This window comes from Aquarana catesbeiana, linkage group LG01 (assembly GCF_042186555.1).
Source record: "Aquarana catesbeiana isolate 2022-GZ linkage group LG01, ASM4218655v1, whole genome shotgun sequence".
In the NCBI taxonomy this organism is placed as follows: Eukaryota; Metazoa; Chordata; class Amphibia; order Anura; family Ranidae; genus Aquarana; species Aquarana catesbeiana.
Window position 1 is genome coordinate 838,997,130 of NC_133324.1, and position 24,509 is coordinate 839,021,638.

At 40.3% G+C, this 24,509-nt stretch overlaps 1 protein-coding gene across 4 annotated transcripts in view; it reads right to left on the reverse strand.

Moving 5' to 3' along the window:
* The window catches only part of TBC1D1 (TBC1 domain family member 1), a 373,516-nt gene that overhangs the window by 330,081 nt on the left and 18,926 nt on the right, over window positions 1-24,509 (reverse strand). For 3 of the 4 annotated variants that reach the window (XM_073608893.1, XM_073608877.1, XM_073608932.1), the window contains exon 2: window positions 5,130-5,624. In XM_073608893.1, coding sequence (XP_073464994.1) covers window positions 5,130-5,549 — 420 coding nt within the window. In that variant the 5' untranslated portion in view covers window positions 5,550-5,624. Of the gene's footprint in view, window positions 1-5,129; window positions 5,625-19,256; window positions 19,406-24,509 lie in introns of those variants that run through there. The other variant, XM_073608885.1, reaches the window with a different exon arrangement.

The following is a 24,509-nucleotide window of genomic DNA, read 5'->3' on the forward strand; positions in this document are numbered from 1 at the left end:
CCTATGGGAATGTCTAAAAGGATTTGGGTTCGGCCCAAACTTCGTAAAATGGGTACAATTGCTGTATTACTCCCCTATGGCCCGGGTTGTGGTGAACGGATGGAAGTCTGACCTCTTCCCTTTGAAAAGGGGAACTCGTCAGGGGTGCCCATTGTCCCCGCTGTTGTACGCCCTTGCGGTGGAGCCCCTTGCTATTACCCTTAGGACAAACCCGGACATACGTGGGCTGCGCATAGGATCTTTGACTGAGACGTTAAGTTTATATGCAGATGACATGCTCCTCTACCTAGAGGACACGGGCCCATCCCTTCAAGCAGCCTTACTGACCATTGAACAATTCGGAAAACACTCAGGCCTAAACATGAACTGGTCCAAATCCCAAATCCTCCCTCTTGATGTATCGCCCCCGCCACAAATTGCAGCTTCACTCCCCTTGCGGAGAGTTTCCGCTATTAAGTACTTTGGAGTAGAGATTACCAAAGACCCGCTAGATTACATCATCAACAATATTGAACCATTATTTCTACACTTAAAATCCCGTACACAAACTTGGGCAAGACTCCCCCTGGGCATATCAGGCAGGATCAACTTATTTAAGATGATACTGCTCCCAAAATTCCTATATATATTCTGGAACTCCCCGGTACTTATCCCTCTTAGTATCTTTAAATCTCTTGACAAAATAGTTAACTCCTTTATAAGGGGGCCCAACAGACATAAGCTAGCCTGGAACATACTCAAAAACCCAACCACCTCGGGAGGTGCGGCCCTACCGGACTTATACACATACTACATTGCGGCACAACTTTCGTACTTTTACCATATCCATAAAACCGACGAGACTAGATACCAAGCCTTAATATGCAAAAGACCAAACGGTGACATGCACTCCCCATTACAGGTGATATTCAGGAAAGCCAGTAAACATAACAAACGTAAAGACCGAGACCTATTACTATCTCAACATAGACATGTGTGGGAAAAAGCAGTTAAACTATCTGGAGCTGACTACTATCACTCGCACACACCCTTATGGCACAACCTCCAGCTGAGGGAATTGATCTCTCTACCAGGTGCCACTAGATGGGCAGCCAGGGGAATAGTGTTCTTGTACCAGATTACTACTGTCTTTGGAATAAGAAGCTTGCAGACACTTTGCGAGGAATTTGATCTCCCCCCCCAAATGCAATTTAGCTACACACAGCTGAGGCACGCGCTCCAAACCCAGTTCGGGCACGGACTCCCCAACCCCCAAGTACTACCACTTGTAGACATAATCACAGGGACAAACCCAGAAAAGCTCATATCCACCCTCTACAATACACTCCGTACCAAATCGGTAGCACGAATTGTGGACACAGCAAGAATTAGATGGGAAGATGATGTGGGGCCTATAGACATCTCTGACTGGGAAGATATACTATCAAACGTTAAAATTACGTCACCTAAAATTTCTGACCGATTAACCCAGCTGTATATAATACACAAAGCATACCTAACACCATCCAGAATTGCAAATTTTTCCCCACATCAGGACCCACACTGCCCAAGATGCTTCAGCAACCAGTGTTCATTCTTCCACTTACTCTGGTCATGCCCAGAAATACAAAGCTACTGGGCACAAATCATAACATTCCTTCACGACCACATGGGATCACCAGTTCAACTTGACCCCAGACCATGCCTTCTTGGGTTACTCCCAGACACCATCACAGACAGATCCCTGATTACACTCCTAAGCGAATCACTATTTAGTGCTAGGAAACTAATAGCCAAGCATTGGATGAGAACAGAACCCCCTACTCTACAAGCCTGGATCAGGGAAGTTAATACTGTACTACCATATAAAAAGGTGATGTACAAAAACAGAGGCTGCCCAACTAAATTCCATAAAGTATGGGATAAATGGCTAGATAAGACAAGCACCTGTATGGATTAGCTTACCATATTCTCTTAAACCAAGGGAAGGGACTGCTATTCATGACCACTCCATCCGACAGGAATTGCTATTGATGTTGCTGTAATCATGTATGGTTTGATGTGAAATCGTATCCTTCTTCAGCAAGCATACGTATGTATAATGCAATGTATTACGCCCCCCTACTCCTTATTTTTTTGCCTATTTTTCTCGACCAACTCTTGACATGCAATTTTATGTACTGTCGATGTATAAATGTCCTCAATTCAATAATAAAGCTTGTTTTTGTTAAAAAAAAAAAAATAAATGAGACCCTGCTGCATGTTATACAGTTGACAAGGGCTGCAATCTCTTCAATTATCAATCATTACTATAATGTTAATTATCAAAGTGCAAAGATTTGTGCTGGGATGGGGGTTTGGAGGGTTGGGATTTGTGCTAGAACTGGGATAGAATTTGTGCTGGGAGGGGATTAGGTCAGAGGATTTGTGTCAGAAGAAGGGATTCGGGGGAGAGAAGATTTGTGCTGGGGGTAGGGGGTATGGGGGAAGAGGATATGTGCTGGGAAGGAGGATTTAAGGACTTATGCTAGAAGGGAGATGAGGGAGATTTGTGCTGGGACTGTGATTTGGGGGGGATTTGTGGTTGAAGGTATATTTGTGGGGGGAGGCTTTGGAAGCATGGGGAGAGAATTTGTGCTGGGAGGAGCAATTGGAGGGGAGGATTTGTGCTGGGAGGAAGAAAGGATTTGTTCTTGTAGGGGGTCGGAGGGCAGGTTAAAGTGGATGTAAACTCGCTCTTTTCCTTTCTAAACTACTGCCATAGGGTCATCTATAAGGATATACATGCCTCCTGCATGTATCTTTACTTCTCAAATGTCTCCCCTCTGTCTGTTATTAGACCTGAAAAACTGCAGATTCTGTGGGTGGGTCTGTTGTCTGGAGCTCGGTGGGTGGAGTCGTGATGTCAGTAGTCTCCCCGCCCACCTCTACACTCCCCTTGTCAATATGCATTTTCTCCCCTGTATTTCTTACACTGAACTTCTGCTATGATCACCAACATCCAGTCAAAACACAGAAAAGTCACATGACTTCAGCATGCCCAATCATGTTGTGGTGTGGAGCAGCCAATCCTGGGAGAGCTGGAGAAGGAGGAGGGTATCTGAAGTACACAGAATGTCTTTTTCAGGCTTGTGCATGAGTTATGTAAATCACCTTTCACTCATAGCAAGGGAGAGAATAAGAAATGGGGAATAAGGGGGAATGGAGAATAGGGGGGGGGGGATTTTGTGCTGCCATGGGGGAATGGAGAATAAGGGGGGGGGGGATTTTGCTGGGAGGAGAATTTTGGGGATGGAGGAGAATGTGTGCTGGGGAATATTTGTCCTGGGAGGGAGGATTAGGGGAAGAAGAGGCTGGATTTGGGGGGGAGGATTTGTGCTAGAAGGGGGGAAGAGAATGTGTGCTAGGAGGAGGATTTTGAGGGTAAAATGTGTGTGTGTGCGTGTGTGTGTGTGTGGGGGGGGGGGGGGTTGGGGAAGGAGGATTTGTACAAGAAGGGGGATTTGTTCTGGGAAGGGAAGAGGATTTGTGTTGGGAGGGGGGTTGGGGTGGGCCTACATCTGTGCTTGTAGGGTGGAGCATACAGATTAGTACTAGATTTATTTGGAGAGGGTGAATAGAGATTTGTACTGAAAGGGTAAAATGGGGGAGAGTATTGTTTGTTGGGGGGGGGGTGCACTCTCCAGACCCCTACACTGTGCATTACGCACCCCTGACTTCTGCATTTTTTTTTTTGTTATATACTCCTCCTGACCTCTACTATGCATTACACACTGCTGTCTCCTGCATGCTGTGCTTTTCTCCTGACCCCTGTAGACACTGACTGCAGCACTCTCTGTGTGTTATGTACCCCTGACCCTTGCACTTTGTGTACTGCACACCCCCGACCCCTGAACTCTTCCTTACAGACTACTGCACTATATACACTATATTGTACATTTCATATTTCTCAACAAAGAGTTCATTGTCTCAACAGTTATAGTAGGCTCACACAAAGGGTTAGCTCACTGTCTATTTCAATATGCACAAAAGCATATGTAATGGCAACATTTAATTCTGTTTTCAAGATTGTGCTGTGGTTTATGTGTGTCTGTGAGACACTTGATTGTTGCACAGCAATCAAAGCATACTTTTATAGGTACAAGCAGGCCTAGGTTTTGTTTAATCAAGCTTTTTAAGCTCCTCTCACTGTTAACAGTTTAGTCAAACTCACTGTTCGCCTCCCTGAAGTGTCCCTCATTCTCAAGTTCTACAGTTAGGAGGTATGGTTATAATGTTACCTGTGAGAGCTATCCCTTGAAAAAGTAACCACATAAATGTGGTTGATCTACTGAAAAAGTGTATAACCTAGCAGGGTCACCAGACCAGGATACATGCTAGACTCCATGATGATGTTCTTGTTTGATTTGGTGGACAAACACACTTTTTTTCCATTTATATTTAAGATGAAAGATGATAGACAAAATCTATATAAATACTGGAACTTTTTCAGAAGCGGCGGGACATGTTAGGTATTTATTTACTCTGCGTAACACCATCTTTCATATTTTACAAAAAAACTGGGTATATATTGTCTATTTTTTTTTTTTTTTTAATTCATTAAAGTGCATTCTTTCAAAAACAATTGCGTTTGAAAAACCTCTGTGCAAATACCGTGTGACATAGAAAATTGCAACAATTGCCATTTTAATCCCTAGGGCGTCAGCTAAAAAAATATATAATGTTTGGGGTGTTAAAACTAAGTTTCTAGCAAAAAATACTGATTTAAATTTGTAAACAAAAAATTACAGAAAAGCTTTGGTCTTCAAGTGGTTCAAGCTAGCATTTCATGAATGCTATATTTAACAGTAATTAAACTGATGTATTTACTCAAACAACAATATAAAAGGTAGATTTAGCAGATTGCTAGATGGAGTTATTCCAGACGCATAACAAAGAAATAAAAGCCAGCAATATACAGAACTGTACATCAGAAGTAAAATTTGTTGCTCATAATATTTCTTATTAAAACACATGTAGAATATGCCTTGATGATGGGATACACAAATAGAATCATGAATTGATTATCCATGCAGTATTCCTATCATAAAAAAATACCTATTTGAATTTAGTATAGTTAATGAGTGATGTATCTCACTGGGTTCACTTACTTTGGATTGGGCAGCAGATCGGAAGACATAGCATGTGCTTCGTTGACGTGTCTTATCCTCTTCTTTTAGAAGACAGGCAAAATAACTGGGGTCCTGGCTATTGTGTATCAGTTTCTGGAGAGACTGCGGCTTGTACTCAAAGATACTTGAGCAAATTAAAGGATCCCATTGGTGGCTCTCTCCTGGATCTGGCTCACAGCAGATACACAAGGCCGATACATATAGCCGAACAGGTCGGACAGACTGCGGGTCTTTGGATCTTGATAGGCTCTTTCTCTTGATCTCTGCCACCACCCAAGGTAACATAGGCATTGTGGTGAAGGCATGTAGAGTCAAAGAGCCAATGAGCTGAAGGTTGTACTCAAGGACGTCATCATTGGATGATGGCTGCATGGGCGCAATAAATGATATTGGATCCATTGTAGATGCGTACAATTCACCTTTCCAATGCTTGTGGTTTCGTTGTCTGTTCTTTCATTTCCTTTATGTTGACACCTTTGTGCAAAACAAAAGATCAAGAATTATTACAGACTTCAATGGTAGACTAAATTCATAGCATGTAACTGGAATTCTGGTCATATAAAGAATATTGTTTTGCCTTTTTTGCTAAAAATAATCTTTAATGGATATGTCCACTCCAAATGGATATTATTTTTCTTTTGAATGGTTGATGTCAAGTTTTCTCAAGAGTTTTTTTCTATATCTATTGGCGATTTTAGTGGCAAAATGCTACAACCATTACTAAGCCCAGTGATGGCGTCATCCTCCCCTGATGAAGCGAGAGAACGTCACCAGCACACCATAGATCTCCAGAATGGGTCCAAAGCTTTATTCAGCCATTACATTATTATAGGAGAAGCAATGTTTTGGAGCCTTAAAGGACCCCTTCATCAGGCATGTGACCTGATGAAGGGATCTTGTGTGGCTCCAAAATGTTGTTTCTTCTGTAATAATGTAATGGCTAAATAAAGCTTTGGACCCATTCTGGACATCGATATTGTGCTGGTGACGTTCTCTCGCTACATCAGGGGAGGATGACGCCATCCCTGGGCTTAGTATATATACACAGATGATGAAGCAAGAGGACATCACCAGCACACCATGGATCTCCAAGCATGGTTCCAAAGCTTTATTCAGAAATTATATTATTACAGCAGGAGCAACAGTTTTCATTCTCTCTCTCTATCTATCTCTCTCTCATATATATAACATGCAAGTAGGACTTTTCCTAATATAAAATTTGATCTATAGTTTATGTGAAAATATGGCTCCAAAGCAGTACACACAATACAATTCTACATGCTAAAATACTGTATGTAATACACAGCATACTATTAGGCTGATACTTTGTAATTTGCAAGATATAATAACAATTCCAAATCTTTCAATCAAAAGATTTTTTTGTGCATTGGTATGGCTTTTTACGGTCGTATCTCATAAGAAAACATAAACATATGAGCCTTTCTTACAAGAAGAATTGTCAACACCCATTTAACCTACATGAAAGGATCATGTGTTTATTTCTTTTCATAAGAGATAACTGTAAAAAGCCATACCTTTTTGATTGAAAGATTTGGAATAAGGGAGGGCAGGAGGCGGAGCCTAGCAGAGCAGACATGCATTGTTAGAGCTCCACACCGCTGAGGAGAGAAGAGAAGGACAAAGCGGAGCCTGCAGGCTCAAAAGGTATCCATTTGAACCTTTTTGCCCCAGGGAACAAACTGTGAAAGTTTGGGCAGGAAATATGGTACTGGGAGGAAACCGTGGCAGAAATAAAAATCACCTCACAAAGAGCTCACAGGCACTCACTGCAGCTGAAGCAGCTCCAGTCACCTCACAAGATACAGCATCAGGGCGCTCTCACAGACAGAAAATGTCACAGCAAGACTCTCCATTTGAGTCAGATACAGAACAAATCCTCTCACAAACTTCTCCACAAGCCTCCTCAGTATCCCCAGTAATATTATTACAATTTGAAAAGATGCTTCATAAGGCTTTAAAACAAACCTCAGACCAAATAACAAAAAGCCTAACCAAAGAAATAAGAGAGCTGGGAAACCGCACCGCAGCCTTAGAAATAAAAATGGATGAAATTGAAATTACAACCCAAGAAAATATAACAGAATTGGAACAATTAAAAAAAAGAGAATTTAATACTTCAAACTAAGCTCGAAGATTACGAAAATAGAGCCAGACGTTCAAACTTGCGCATAAGAGGAATACCTGAAACTGTGACAGACCTGCAATCTACTATTACTGCTCTATTACAAGAACTAAAGCCAGATATCCCTATTGAACGTTTAGAACTGGACAGAGTACACAGAGCCCTCACAGCCAAAAAGAAAGATGGACCCCCACGTGATATAATCACAAAATTTAATTATTACAGAACAAAAGAACAAATACTAATTGCTGCAAGAGAAAAAAAGGAACTTAATTTTCAAGGACACAATTATCAAATTTTTGCTGACCTATCCCAACTTACTATTACTAAAAGACGATCCATGAAACCCCAACTAATGGAACTGCAACGCCACAACATTATGTATCAATGGGGCTTCCCCTTTTCAGTCAGATTTAACTACCAAGGTACAATTTACAGAAGCAGATCAGCAGATGAACTACAACAAACACTTTTAAAATTAAATCTGACAGAACCCACAAGCAGCAACACTTCCACACGCAGAAGAATGGCGTCATCTTCACCTTCAGGCAGCACCCAGAAAATTTCAGAACAAAATGGGAATCATCATTCTCACAAAAGAGGCCGTTATGCCACATCATCCATGGACCAAGAAGATTCAATGGACTGACATCCTAATTCCTGATATCTCTTCATTTATTATACTAAGAGATGGTTCTCTATAAAAAAAACCTGTATTTATAACTGAATGTAACTGCATCCTGATAGTCACACACTGTGTGGGATCATGTTACATTCCAGTTATATTTCTTATTACTTCTGATTCATATAGCCTTAGAATATATAAGTGAAATAAGGAAATTCTTGTTCAGTTATATATTATCAGGTAATAACAATAGATTTATTACTTTTTAGGACAAATATGTTCAATAATCCAGAAGTAATGGAAGCTTTTTCTTTCTTTTCTTAAAACAAATATATTATTACCTAACTAGTTCCTAGAATTATGTTTTTGTTTATTCTAATCTGAAGCAATACAACCTCAATTTTATGAGTTAACATATCTAAACAGTTACATATGAATAAAATATGTAATTGTTTACTCTAAAAGGGTTAAAATCCCAAAATAATTCAAACTATCTTCATCAATACCAAAGTTATTAACAGTACCTTTCTAACTGAATTATTTAGCCTAGGGCAAGACTAACCATATACAACCACCCTGGAATAAATAATTTCAACAAAAACTATATTCTGCACTCCAATTAATGAAACATCATTTTGATGTCTTTTGACATAGCACTTCTCTCCTGTAAGCGGAAGATCCGTGTACCCCCATTAGCCCTCCTCATTCTCCCAACCATATTATGTGGGAGTGTGACGAAGGCACTTATTCCCCTGAGAGAGATATTTATTCTCTTTCACGGGTAAATTGTGATTACTTGCAAAAAATAATTTATACAATGTATCATCTAATCTCATATGTTTTTTGTTTACTCTTTACTCCAGAATTCACTGGTTTCTTTTCTATCTATTCATCTCTTCAGTCCACACAGGTTGATCTGCGCAGTCAGCTCTGCATAACAAAAAGTAAGTCAAAACTATTTGATCTATTGCCATGGCACCACTGAATATACTTTCCCTGAATGTTCAGGGAATAAATGTCCCTCAAAAAAGGACCAAAGCCTTCCGTACTTTCCATAACAAGAAGGCTCACATAGTATGCCTCCAAGAAACACACTTCACCAAAGATTCTACTCCAAAATATATTTCTCCTTTTTATCAACAAATTTAGACGGCTTCTGCCTGTACCAAGCAAAGGGGAACTCTAATTGCATTTCACCGATCCACACCATTCACCTTATCATCAGAAATTAAAGACCCAGAAGGTAGATACCTGATACTCATGGGTTATATAATGGATACAGCAATCACGGTGATTTCCTACTACGCTCCTAACAAACAACCTACACCATTCCTCTCACATATATTACAAGTGATTAATACACACAAAATAGGAACAGTGATAATGTGTGGGGATTCGAACCAGGTCCTCCTCCCATTTCTAGATAAATCACCTTTTACACCATCCAAAATAACCTCTAGATTACCTTTTTCTCAACTTCTTTCCAAATACAATCTGGTAGATTCGTGGAGAGAAAGTAACCCAATGAAAAAGAAATTCACTTATTTCTCGCACCCTCATCAAACCTTCACCAGAATAGATCATATTTTTCTAACAATAGGAATGATAACAGAAATTATTGCATCAGATATAATTCCGATTCCGTGGTCTGACCATAATGCAGTATACACTACTATAGCCTCAGCCATACCAAAAGCGCATGACCCAACGTGGTACTTACCGGACATAATGCTCAAACACCCACTACATCAGATGGTCATTGAACAAGCTTTAAAGGAATACATATCAATTAATAATACAACAGACATCTCCCCAATAACACTGTGGGAAGCTCATAAGCCTGTCTTGCGTGGTACAATACAAAGACAAATGGCACTATTTAAACGGGAACGCAAAAATCTAGCAAAAAAACTAGAACTCAATTTTAATGCAGCCTACATATCATTTCAAGATAATCCATCTCAGAGTACAAAATCTCATCTGGAAAAATCTAGATTGGAATACGATCTATTTCTCACTGAGTCAGTTGATAAATCCCTCAAACGCTCCAAACACAATTTCTACATGAATACAAACAAACCAGGTACATATTTGGCTCGGGCATTAAATTCAACTAACAAATCTTTCAAACCAATACGTTTGAAATTATCAAAAAATGTTTACACTTGTAATCCAGTTAAAATAGTCCATACATTTCACTCACATCTCGCAACTTTATACAAGACAAACAATGAATTTAATCCTACAGAGGCTGAATCCTTCTTCTCAAAAATAACCTTACCTGAGTTATCTAAGAATCAAAAAAGCAGTTTGGATGAGCCTATAACTATAGATGAAGTTGCTAACGCCATAAAAGACCTAAAACTTAACAAAAGACCAGGCCCAGACGGCTACTCGGCTTTATACTATAAAACATTCTCAGAAATACTCTCTCCCATTCTCACTGAAACTTTTAACAAACTTCTAGATGGACATTCTTTTCGGCAAGAAACACTAATGGCAATTGTTTGTATGATCCCAAAACCCCTTTCCGATGATACTTCCTGTGTGAATTATCGGCCTATCTCTCTGTTAAACCTCGATATTAAATTATTAGCAAAAATAATAGCAAAACGCCTCAATAGCATTATAGGAAAATTAATACATAGAGATCAAGTAGGCTTCATGCCAAATAGACAGGCAGGCGATAATATACGCAGGGCAGTGTTATTGGCACATATTGCTAAAAAACGGAAAATCCCTTTATGTTTTCTATCTCTCGATATTAAGAGGGCATTTGACACAGTATCCTGGCAATATATGCAATATTCATTACAAAAATGGGGTTTTGGACCCCACTTTTTAACATGGATCAAAGCATTATATAATAAACCCAAAGCCTATATAAAATATGCTGGATACAAATCTGAAGCCTTTAATATCGAAAGAGGTACCCGACAGGGTTGCCCATTATCTCCCTTATTATTTGCCCTTATACTCGAACCCATGGCCCAATACATCAGAACAAACCAAACTATAACTGGCATTGAAGTAGGAGGTATTACACACAAATTATGTATATTTGCAGACGATATATTACTTTTTCTATCATCACCACAGGTCACTGGTCCTAACTTAATACCAGCTCTTGATGGATTTGCAGCCCTATCCGGCCTTATGATTAATCCTAAGAAATGCCTAGTGCTTAATATTTCACTCACAAACATGGAATTGATCCCGGCTAGGGCTGCACTCCCATTCACATGGGCAGAAAAATCAATCCCATATCTTGGAATTCATTTAACAGCATCTCATTCTGACTTATTCTCAACCAATTATCCTCCTGTATTAAGACAGATCACAAATCTAATAAAACAATGGTCGCAACTTCCTTTATCCTGGATAGGGAAGATTAATGCAATCAAAATGACTATTCTACCCAAATTGCTTTATCTATTCAGAGTCCTCCCTATTCCAATTCCTTCCTATTTTTTGAGAATAGTACAAAAAAGAGCAACTTCGTTTATATGGGGCTCTTCTAAACCACGTATACCTATACACACACTACATCTTCCCAAAAATAAAGGAGGCCTGGGATACCCTAATTTTACTAACTACTACAGAGCAGCACATTTGGCCAGTCTGTCCAAATACCATGCAAAACAGGAAATCCCATTATGGGTATTTATAGAGGCTTCAGAAAATGACCCTCTATTAATATCAAATTTATTATGGCTTGATCCTAAAGACCGCTTTAAAATTCATAATCCCATAACTAAACACTTCTTATCTCTCTGGGATAAACTAAAAACCAAATATCAGTTACAATCTCCACACAATCCTCTCCTTTCTTTTATCAGAAATCCGGCCTTTTATCCGGCATGGATCTACCCGAATTCTTTTAAAGCTTGGACAACATCAGGCATTCAGACACTAAATGACTTCATAGCATCTAAATCATTCCTTTCATTCCCATCGCTTAGAGAAAAATATGATCTACCAAACTCTGAGATATTTAGATATCTCCAAATCAAAAATTTCTATACACCATTCCTAAAGGGGGATACACCATTATCCCAATTATCCATTTTTGAATCAATCTGTACAAAAGATCCATTTGCTAAAGGTACAATTTCATCACTTTATAATCAATTATATGGAGTAGCAAATCTTAATAGACCCTCTTACGTTCAGAGGTGGGAGGAGGACCTGGGACGAACTTTAGAAGACACGGACTGGTCTAACATATGGCTCACATCTAAGTCATCTTCACCCAACATCTTAGCACTGGAGACAAATTATAAAGTCCTAACTCGCTGGTACCTTGTACCCGCTAGAGTGGCAAAATATTCACCTAATACCTCAGCTCTTTGTTTTCGAGGATGCCCAGAAATAGGCACATATTTACACATATGGTGGACGTGCCCAGTAATCCAAACCTTCTGGAAGGAAGTCTTCGTGATTGCATCTAAAATATTTAAAAAAATAATACAACCAGATCCATATTTAACTTTACTTAATCTAAAACCGGAATGGTTAACACTCTCTCAATTCAAACTTATGATCCAACTAATAACGGCTGCAAAACAAACAGTGGCCAAGGCATGGAAATCTCCTACATTGGTACTAGCAGAAACAATTCACAGAATGAATAATACAACGTCCCATGCTAAGATGGTAGCCATCGATCAAAATCAAATTCCAAAATTTGAAAAACTTTGGCATCCTTGGATAAAACAACAGTTCCTGTCAAACTTCAATGACTCTGTCCTGTTGCCATGGTAACAGATTAAATGACTTACAGAGACACCCATTCTAAGGCTTCAAAGAGAACTAAAAAGAATAATAAACTGACGAGCGGGACAACCTTGTGGACCATACCTCTACCTTTCAACCTTTTTTCTTCTTTCTCTTTCCTTTTCTCCACCTTACGATTAAAGCTCATTATCAGAATTTATTTGACCTATATACACTCTACTTGTAAACAATATGTATAGTAGGTATAAATCATTTAAATACCTACAAAAGTAACTAAGGAAATGATATATATCTTTAATTTAGGTTTATGTGAACCCAATGTTTAATATTTGAAATTTCATGATATTTACCTATATAAACCCTACTGTAAAACAATGAGCTTACTTTATAGATCCTTGTAAACTTACTTTATGTATCTTTATAACATTGTATACTCAATAAACTTCTTTTGACAAGGAAAGATTTGGAATAAGTCCCAGCTACCATTAGCTGCAATACTGAGAAATAAAGATCATTTAAAAATATTTGCTTTTATACTTGAATCGGTGTATGTAGATGCTCTTTTTCCCCTGAAGCATGCTGGGTTCTTGGAATGAAATCAAAGCACTCAGTACCTGTTGTAGACTACCAAACCTTGGGTCACTCCAAATAAAGTTTAGTAATAGGAACTTTAAAGCATGTAAAGCATGTATTTAACACAGTTAAATACATGCTTTAACATGTATTTAACACAGTTCTTCCTATAATCTAATTGGATCTTTGAGACATGTTCTTTCCACAAGGCTAAAGTGAAATTATGAGGGGCCTTCAAAAAGTTTTTGCACTTTTTTTTATATTTAATAGAGTTTGAAAAAGTGCGGAAACTTTTTGAAGAACCCTCATATATATATATATACAGTACATTGCTACATTATCCCCAAGATAAAAATTTCTGTTGAAAGAAAATTTCACGAAAGGTTACAAATCACTTATTATTCATACTATGCAACCGGCTCAACTAATTCCAGGAGCTGCAGAACACATGTAGCAGAAATTGCAATTCAGGTCTAACTTTTCATAATGGTGATCGGTTTTAGCATTGGAAAACCATGCTCAAGGACTATGTAAACAAAAGTACAGATTTACCAGCTATTCTGCCTGTATAATAAGTGAAATACATTAGTTCACTCTTGTAAATAGGACAGGTCTGACCTTATTGTGAAATGGAGCTGAGAGGTCCCTGGAAGTATGTCTTCAGAGTATGGTGACCCGGCGGCTTCTCATCCCCTGCACACATTGCTGTCAAGGTTATTAATCCAGAAATGGTGTGACTGCTGTCCCCAGCTCAGACTGTATCGCGTTACATGTTCTTATAACTTACACCACCAAGGCAAACTCATTTTCTAGCATACAATACTTGATAGAGCCAGGTGGCATAAGTAAAACATTGTGAAATTGACATGAAAAAGTTGTGTTATAATTATACTAAAAGATTTTTCACTTATTGCACCCAAAATATGTACAATATACATATATATGTCCTGTATATTAGGTTTTATTTTAGTACAACTGTATGCATGTCCTACTGGAAAAGAAAGCTCCGGAAGATTTTACCCCCTTCATGACGAGACCATTTTTTGCTATTTGGCACTGCTCTGCTTTATCTGGCAGTTACGCGGTCATGCAACACTGTACTCAAATGAAATTGATATAATTTTTTTCACACAAATCCCACTGGAATTTTTTTCAAACAAATCATTATTTTCACACAAATCCCACTGGGATTTTTATTTTTTTACTGAATAAAGTTTTTATTTTTTTTAATTGTTTTTATTTTATATGAATAAGAAAAAAACAAAAAACATTCCTAACCCCCCCCCAAAAAAAAAACAAAAAAAAAAAAAAAAAACAGGTTTTACTTTCTGCTATAAAACATATCCAATAAAAAAATAAAAGAAAATCTAAATGTCTTCATACATTTAGGCCAATATATAATAAGTGTATATTATTTGATTGGCGTGAAAGTTATAGCGTCTACAAGCTATGGTATATATGCTGGAGTTTTTATTTATTTTTTATACACTAGTAATGGCCGTGATCGACGATTTATAGTGGGACTGTAATAGTGTGGCGGGAAATCTGACATTAACTGACACTTTGTGGGAACTGACATCATCAGTGACACTAATACAGTGATCAGTGTTAATAATATATATGTCACTGTACAAATGACACTGACTGAGAAGAGGTTAACATCTTGGGGTAATAAGAGGGGTTAACCGTGTGCCTAAGTGTTAATGTGTGTAGTATGTACTGCTTTTCACTACAGATCGATTTGTTTCTTTCCCCATCTTTGCAGGGAAAAGAAACAAAGTGATTGTTTCCTCTGTCGGAGCCCTGTGTTGTTTGTCAACACAGGGCTCTGCCTGGGATTCGACAGAGCCGATCAGCAGGTCCCGGCCATGAATCACTGGCTGGGATCTGCTGACCAACTCCCGCTGTGTCAAATCACAGGGGAGTAAGCAGATGGGAGAGTGCACCACCAACCCAGAAACCACTTCATATGTACAGGTACGTTATTTTGGCTGTATGGGTCGCCCTGCTACAGTAAATATACTATGGTGGGTCCGGAAATGGTTAAAATAATCAAGGTGGTCGAAAACGCTTTTAATCACACAGACAGGTCAGCAGCACCCAAATCACATCTTCATATTCCGCAGCTCTTGCACAAAAAAGCTCAAAGAGAGATATGCGAAGAAGATCCAATAGTGTAGGATTGTCAGTGACTATTTAATTAAAGAAATTAAAACGAGTAACACTCACAATGCGCAGAGACACAAACAGTGGCAAAAATCAGGCTCGTCTGAAGTTTGCCAATGAACATCTTAATGATTCAGAGAAGGATTGGGAGAAAGTGCTGTGGTCAGGTGAGACCAAAATTGAGCTGTTTGGCAATAACTCGACTCGCCGTGTTTGGAGGAAGAAAAATGCTGACTATGACTCTAAGAACGCCATCCCTACATTTAAACATGAAGGTGGAAACATTATGCTTTAAGGCTGTTTCTCTGCTAAAGGAACAGACTGACTTTGCCGCATTGACGGGCCAATGGACGGGGCCACGTAGTGTAAAATCTTGAATGAGAATCTTCTTCCATCAGCCAGAACACTGAAGATTGGTCCTAAATGGGTCTTCCAGCATGACAAGACCCAAAATATTCCACCAAGGCAACAAAGGAGTGGCTCCAGAAGAAGCACATTAAGGTCATGGAGTGGCCTAGCCAGTCTCCAGACCTTAATCCTATAGAAAATTTATGGAGGAGCTGAAACTTTGAGTTGCCAAAAGACAGCCAAGAAACCTTAAGGATTTAGAGAAGATCTGTAAAGAAGAGTGGACCAAAATCCCTCCTGAGACGTGTGCAAACCTGGCCACCAACTACAAGAAACGTCTTTTCTCTGTGCTTACCAACAAGGGTTTCTCCACCAAGTACTAAGTCATGTTTTGCTTGGGGATCAAATACTTATTATACTCACTGAACTTCAACTCAAGTTATAACATTTGTATAATGTGCTTTTTTCTGGATTTTTGGTTGATATTCTGTCTCTATGATTTCAATTTCAATTTCCAAAAATGATAGACCCTTCATTTCTTTGTAAGTGGGCAAACTTACAAAATCTGCAGGGGATCAAATAATTATTTTCTCCACAGTACAAGTGTCTATTTACAGCATGCATATAGACAGTGTAGATCTGTCAGCTCAGCAAGGTGGTGCCGGGCCCCTCCCAGCGTGATGTCGTCGTACAGATCCCTCCCGCCTGATTCCTGCTGCTACTATTTGCACCAGCCCTAATCACTGGTATGAGTGTAGCCTTTAAAGAGTAAGTCCTCATGCACACGGACGTTTTTACAGCTGCTTTTTTGAGCTTTTTTTGCAGCTTAAAAAGGCCTGTCTATGTTAGTCTATGGCTTCATGCCCACCTAGGCGTTTTTGAGCTGCAAGTGGCATAGGCGTTTTTAAGCTGTAAAAAAAACCCAGGACCAGTGGGTTCTGAAAGACATTTTTCAGCTGTAAAAACGCTCTAACGCTGAAAAACGCTCAAAAACGTCATTAACCAACGTTTTTTAGCGTTTTTGATCCATTGAAAAAAAAAAAAAACGCTCGAAAACGCTAACGCGGAAAAACGCTCAAAAACGCTCAAAAACGCTATTGCAAAAACGCTGAAAAAAGTTTTAAAAAATCACTGCAAAGATACTGGCGTTTTCATAACGTTTTTTTAACAGCCTGTGTGCATGAGGGCTTACTGTTGCTGACACTTATCTTTTGCATAGCGTGGGGAACAGTTAGTACCTCTGTAGGATGTAATTGCCGATTGTGGCCTTCTTAGAGTGATTTCTCCTCAAACTTTTTGGTAGAATTGATGGTGAAGTGAAATCTCCAGTAGAGACACAGATAACAATAAAAAGCTGACAGAAGTTTTGGCCTTTCCACGCTCTACTGCAGGGGTCTCCAAACTACAGATCATTGCAAGGTTTTATCCAGCCATCTGTTTGGGTCATGTGCCTCACACAGGTCTTCAGTTCAGCCCATGGTCTCTGCTTCTCTCCAACATCCAAAATTCCCCCTCCCCAGGTTTCCAGCACTGTCATTGTGCCATCGGTGATTGCTAGGAATACCAGCATCATGACAACCAATCACGTGCTTTCCCCAGCACTCTCCAGGCTCCTTGCCATGCTATAAGTGTGTGAGTTAAGGGTGAACTCTGATGTAAGGATGCACTTTGATGGAAACTCTGATGGGGACCCTGGTGTAAAGGGGGACTCCGATGGGTACTCTGATGTAAACTCCAATGTATAGGGGAACACTGACAGGGACCCTGATGTAAGTGGGAACTCAAGATTGTTTGGGATTTCTTTGCTTTGTTTTAATTAAATTCTTTCTCTGTTGTTCATTCATATTCATTTATAAAACTCATTTTTTAGCCTACAAATATTTGCAAGATATATAATTTGACCCTCGTACTGGAAAGTTGGTGTACTGGTCTACTGAAAAAAGCATTTTATTAGGACTCGGAGTGCTTGAACTAACACCAGTCCCAAACTGTTTAAAAAAGTATGGGGGCTGCCATTGCAGGCCTCCTCCTGAAAATGCTAGATGCTTAGCTATATCTGAATGCAGTGTTCTTTAGTCACAGACATTGGCAGCTGGTGGGGTTTTTTTGGGGAGAGGGGGTCAGAAAACAACCACCCCCGCCCGCTCGCTGTCTGCTGGTTCGGTACTTACCCCATCTAGGTGGCAGGTAGCAGGCAGTGGCTCCTGTGTTCTCTCCTCCTCCTCGCTTCCACCATGCGTCTCTTCCCTTCTCACTCCAAAGACATGCTGGTAGGTTACTTGGCTCCTGTCCAGATTGGCCCACCTTGTTTGTGCACTAGTGCTCAGTTATGTTGGAACAGGCAAGGTTCATCCCCAAACTGTTCTCACAAAGTTGGGAGCATGAAATTGTCCAAAATGTCTTGGTGTGCTGATGCCTTAAGAGTTCCCTTCACTAGAACTAAGGGGTCACCCCAACCTCTGAAAATCAACCCCACACCATAATCCCCCCTCCACAAAATGATTTGGATCAGTGCGCTAAGCAAGGCCTATAAAGACATGGATGAGCAAGTTTGGGGGTGGAGGAACTTGACTGGCCTGCACCTTGATAGAACACCTTTGAGATGAATTAGAGAAGAGACTGTAAGCCAGGCCTTATCGTCCAACATCAGTGCCTGACCTCACAAATGCGCTTCTGGAAGAATGGTCAAACATTCCCATATACACACACTTCTAAACATTGTGGACAGCCTTCCCAGAAGAGTTGAAGCTGTTATAGCTGCAAATGGTGAGCCAACTCAATATTGAACCCTACGGACTAAGACTGGGATACCATTAAAGTTCATGTAAAGGCAGGTGTCCCAATAATTTTGGTAATATAGTAATGTGAGTTAGGAATCTTAGATTGTAAGCTCCTTGAGGGCAAGGACTGATGTAAATGTACAATATATACTTTATATGTAAAACTGCTGTATAATTTGTCAGCACTATATAAATACCAGTAATAAATAATAATAACACTCACAATAGGACGCAGTGACGTAGACAAAGTGTGTATTCTATCAACTCTACAGACATTTATGACACCGCTGAGTGCATATGTGCATACTAAAATATATTGCCTGATAGACAAAGCCACAGACACAGCAAAAATAAAGAACAGAGCCTGCAAGGTCTGATATAGGCTCTGCAGCAGCTTTCCCACTGAAAGAGCATTAAGCTGTTATTGATCACATCAGCTAATATCACTTTATATCTACATCACTAACATGATATACATATAGTCTCCTTTCTGTACATCCACATTACTGCAAATGAAAGATTATACATACATAACCTAAATAATATGGGGAAGATGGATGTGTGTCATGCAGCCCTGTGTATAATAATTAGCAGTAAATTGCAGTGTGAAGTCTCCTGTGTGTCTCATCCCCCGGCTGTAGCTGCAGGAGAGGTCCAGACTGGGCATTACAGCTGAGCATTGCATGTAATGCAGATACAGCACCATAAATATATACAAATCCAGGGGCACCTACCTGACAGCAGAGTTCTAGATAAATGAAGATGCCTGGCATTGCAAGGGGTTAGTCCTTACACCAGACTAGGTAATGCCAACTCACAAGCTGACCCCAGAAAAGCAGTACACATCTTTTCTCCCCTTCCACAATAACACTGCAAAGCAACAAGCACAGAGCAGCCTGAGAGGGACAGGGATGGGGAGGGACAGAAAAAAAAAAAAAAAAAAAGACATAAAAAGCATCAGTGCGGTCCGGGTCTGTGTCTATATGGCAGGAAGGATTAGGTAGGCCAGGGGAGCTGAGTGACAGTCATAGCATGTAAAGTGTATGAGAGGATATGTGTGGGCCAGATGAGGATGTGTGCGACTTGCAGACACAAATGTGTTACTTAACTATTGCTGTGCTCATTTTAAAGGCGGAACGAGGGTCATCTTTTGTAAGCTCCTCCTGAAAATGCTAGTTGCCTGGCATATATAAGAGTAAGAGGGACAGTTGGGTAACTAGCATTTGCATCATGAGCAGTCAGTAGCGACAGCCTTCCAAATGTTTTTTAAATATTCAGCATAGAAAGTTAAACTGATTATTGCTAACTATGCCTAAAGAGTAACATCTCCTCTGAGTGATCTATGTACATTGCAGGGATTTAACAAACTTTGTTGCAGATTACTACCTTTTGTTATTCTAGAGAAATAACTGTTTGTTGGTTTGTGTGCATGCACAAAGTGAATCTCTATGGAAGTGATTTTATAATTATCAATCAGCTGCTTAACTTGCAGGGCTCTAATGAGGAAAGTAGCAGGATCTGCGTCCTTTAAGATGTGATTTCCCTTTGGTAGTATCTCACCAAAAATTAAATTTTAGTTGCAGGGATGCCCAAAATCTGACTTGTATCTTAGTGCAGACTTTTAGGAAAATCAGTAAGCCAATCACACAAGCAGGAAATTACATCTCTTGGGGCGTTCTGTACATCATCTGTGTACATCATCAAAAGTGGAGTTACCCTTTAAACCTGCCTGTTCTAACTTCTATGGGAAAGGAAGCTTCTTATACTTACCTATTCTGAGGGCACTCCTGTACTGTCACATGATTGGATCTCAGCGGCGACTTCAGGGGAGTCAATGCATAGATCAGAGTGTACTGATCTCACACAGCCACCAGAGCATCCACTCCTCCCTTTAGAGGATTCCTGTACCTGGACACAAACCTATCCAGTTTGCTGTTGAATCTGGAGGTTAGGAGGTTCACATCCATCATCCCCCATATGTGACACAGGTCCTGGAACACCTCCGGGTGTAGGGACTACTTCCTAGGGTCCAGCCACTGTCAGATTAGGAAATCTGCCTGCCAATTGTCAGGATCTGCCCAGATGCTTGACTGGCAGCTGGTTCAGCCTCTAAGCATGCTGCTGAGAGCCCAAACCCACTGGCTCCTGCCTCCCCCACAGTTTGGTGCTCCAGTGAGCCCTGGAGGGGCATAGCACAGAGCGGTGACTGACAGTCACCGCTCTTTGCTCAGAGTGGACCTGCGAACTGAGCGATCAGTGGTCTTTGATCGCTCCATTCTCTGTGTAGAGCCAGCAGGGAGCTGTAGCTCAGATTGGTGCTGCAGCCATCTAGGCCTGGTTCACACCTATGCATGTTGCATATTCCAGGGGCATTTTCCGTTTTTCAATACACATTTTTTTTTTATCCATTGAAGTCTATGGAACCAAAAAAAAAAGGAAAAAAGTCCCTGGCCCTTTCCATAAAATGCAGATGTGAACATGACCCATAGGAAACCATGTTAAATGGACTGTAGTGTGTTTCTGCAAAACTGAAAAATCACTAAAAAAAAAAAAATGCATAAGTGTGAACCAGGAGTAAATGTTTGGGTTTTTTGGATCCTGCACTTGAAGAGCCAATTGTCTGCACCTGGGATGTACATGGCAGGAACAGGAAATTCTGTGCAGAACAGGACCTCATCTACCTCTCTTGCCAAAGCAAAACTTCTTGTTCTTCTCTTGCGATGGCAAGACTCCAGGTCCCTCTCCATTGTTCCTTTGAGCTTGACATACAGTACCTAATCTACAATCAGCAGGAGAGTTTTGTAGGAGCCTATATAAAAAATCATATTAAATGTGAGTGGGCTTTCTGACTTTGATAATGTTTTCAGGGCAGTATTTTAGAGAAATTCCAGGCAACAAAATGAATATGCACACTCATTAAGGTATCCAGTAAACACTATGCTAAAATCAGCAGGTCCAATCAATTTACCTTTAGTCTGTTTTGTCTGTAATTCAATGTAGCCAGAACCTAAGCAGCTACTTACAGGCTTACTGGGTGCACACTTCCTGAAGCCTGTGCTGTGTAATTTCCTATCTGGTTCTCTATTTGGTTTCTGTTTCATCAGTCATATTCAAACATCCAAGAGGTTTGCATCTTATTGGTGGTTTTGGGAAACTTTTTAAAACCAACTTTTTTTTTACATTAGGCTTTCTTTGACCGACAGTAATGGAGAGAGTGTCTTGGAATATCTCTTCTGTACAACAAACTGGGGTGCTCAGATCACTAACCAAAAAAAGATAGGTGCCTAAATGGAAAAACAAAATAAATAAGCTGTGTTACCTGTGTAGCCCTCACCCCCAAGGGAGCCGCTGATGTATGGGTCCCCTGATTCTGTATGACAACCCTTCAAACCCATAGTTCCAAGTGGCTCCCAGCAGACTTTTCCTTTCTCAGGCTGCACAGCAGCCAATTACAGTCTTCTGCAATCTGGGGGTGGTCATTTAATCTTTTATGCCAATATACACCCCTTGCAGATATTCAACGCAGTATGGGTGAGGGAGATTGCTGGATCACATTGATTTGTTGTACAGTATACGATAGCTGTTATAAGTTCTGTATGGTAATTTTCTTAGCTTTTTTTGTACATTGTAAACCTTATGTAATTACCCTCAGCCTGAGGAAGCTGCAGTTTTGAAACATGATGGAGTAGAAGCGTTTATATGAAGCCATTTTCTGATCACAAGCATTACACTTGATGCTGTGATGTTTTAATAGCACATAATTGTTTTATTGGAATAAAAAAATATATTTTTAACAAAAAATTTGTGGTACCCGAAAAGTCAGTTTTTTTGTGGCTACACCCAGTGAAGTGACTGGCCTCAGTTGATAGACATAGATACAACTTATGTAGAGGTTTTTGCTTTATCTGTTTATCTGAGCCATTTTTCCCTGTAGATCCTTCTCTAGAACATACAGATCAAAGGATTTTTGTCAGCTCTAGCAGCCAGGGGAGGGGATCTGATGACACACACACACAGCTCCCTGATATCTGATTGGAGGAAAGAGACACACTCATTTACTTGCTGACATAAACATACAGAACTAAGGCTATGAGTCACCTGCTGTGTGCAGTGTGCTGGGGGTTGGGTTGGTGGCTGTGTCCCTGCAGGCGCTTGTGTTGACTTGTCAGTGAGTCATGCAGATAACAGAGAGGAGAGATCAGAAAGGAATCACGCTCAATGCTTTGGACCTAGTCTAGTTCACACTATAGAGGAATATGCTTTGCTCATTTTTAATGCCTGATGTTTACAACCTCTTTTGAAACTGAATGAATAGCAAAATGCCTTCAACATTACAGAACAAGCCCAATTAAATATGATTAACTACTACTAAGAAAACAAACACAATTGGAAAATAAGTTAAAATTTCTCCTTTTAAAGTTACTTGTTTAGTAAAATGGTTGAGTCATATTATTTAAACACAAGGCCCTGCTCAGAGCTGTATGGCTGCGTGTAGGGCAGCCCATTTAAATGAATGGGCTGCCCTACACACAGCCATACAGCTCTGAACAGGGCCTTGTGCTTAAATAATACTCGCAGGAACAATGGGAAAGAAGTCCCTGGCCCTTTTTTAAATCTCGCCACACGGTGCTGCAGCATCACGCAGTTTGGCCCATGCAAAAATCCACTATGTTTACAAATACGTGGGGGTGCCATTAGGACCCCTTTCACACTGAGGCTGCGTTTGTGGTAATGTAGTGCTTTACTGGATGCTAGCAGGGCACTTTTAACCCCAAGTGATTCCAAAGCACTTTTCATTCATTTCAATGGCCAGGAGTGTTTTGGGAGCACTGTATACAGCGCTCCCAACCTGCCCCAAAGATGCTGCTTGCAGGACTTTTCCCAAACGTCCCACAAGTGCACCACCAGAGTGGGAAAGCACCCATTGCAGAGAATTGGATGCAGTTTTCAGGCACTATTTCTAGTGCTAAAACGCCTGCAAACTGCCTCAGTGTGAAAGGGATGCAAGAATGAATGCGCAACTGCTAAAGTGCAGCACGTTTCTCTGCAGGTCATGCGTCTTAGGCCAGGTGCACATATGCAGGTGAAGGAAAAAGATGAGGCTGATTTAAAGAAGTATTGTCAAAGCTTTTTGGCCATACTTCTCTGTGGGTCACAGGAGTTCACTTAGTTCTGCACTCCTGTGACACAGATTTTAGCACGCCGTCAGCTGACATCACAGAGCCAGTCCAGGCTCTGCTGGGATCCCGACAATAATGTTGGGATCTGCACAGATGCCTGACTGGCTGGCTGTTGGCTCAGAGCATACTGCTGTGAGCCTGTGCCAGGCACTCCCACTCCGTCCATGGCCCAGTGCTCCGGTGAGCGTTGGAGGGGCAGAGCAGAGAGCAGGGACTGACAGTCACCACTCTGTGCTCAGAGCAGACCTAAGAACTAAACGATCAACTGTGTTTGATCACTCAGTTCTCTATGTAGAGTAGGTGATGGGCAGCTGCAGCTTAGATCTGTGCTGCAGCCATCTAGGTGGGTATAAATGTTTTTGTTTTGTTTTTTGGATCCCACACTTCTCTTTTAATGAAGAGCATACAATATGTTTTATTGTTTGTTGGTACATAAATATATTTATTTATCTTGGTAGATTTTGACCTATGAAGGAAGATTATTCAACGCTGGCTGTGGACTATCCAGTCACCTCATGTGGCAGTAAAATCTGTCTAGTGCTCATCACATGTGAAGAACAGCTGCTTGGCCCTTCTCACAGACATTTTGTGTTCTATTAGAGAACACATGCTGTAATTATACTTTAGGTGCTAATGGGAAATAGCTAGTGCTTGATGTACAAATCAGGAATTCAGAAATCCACACCTGCTAGATAAACATTGCTGTGAATTTCATCTGAACAACCTCTAAACCAAATTTAAGTTACAAGCAAGCTTTTAGGTTAAAAAAATAAAAAACACATTAATGTTTATTAACATTAAGACAGT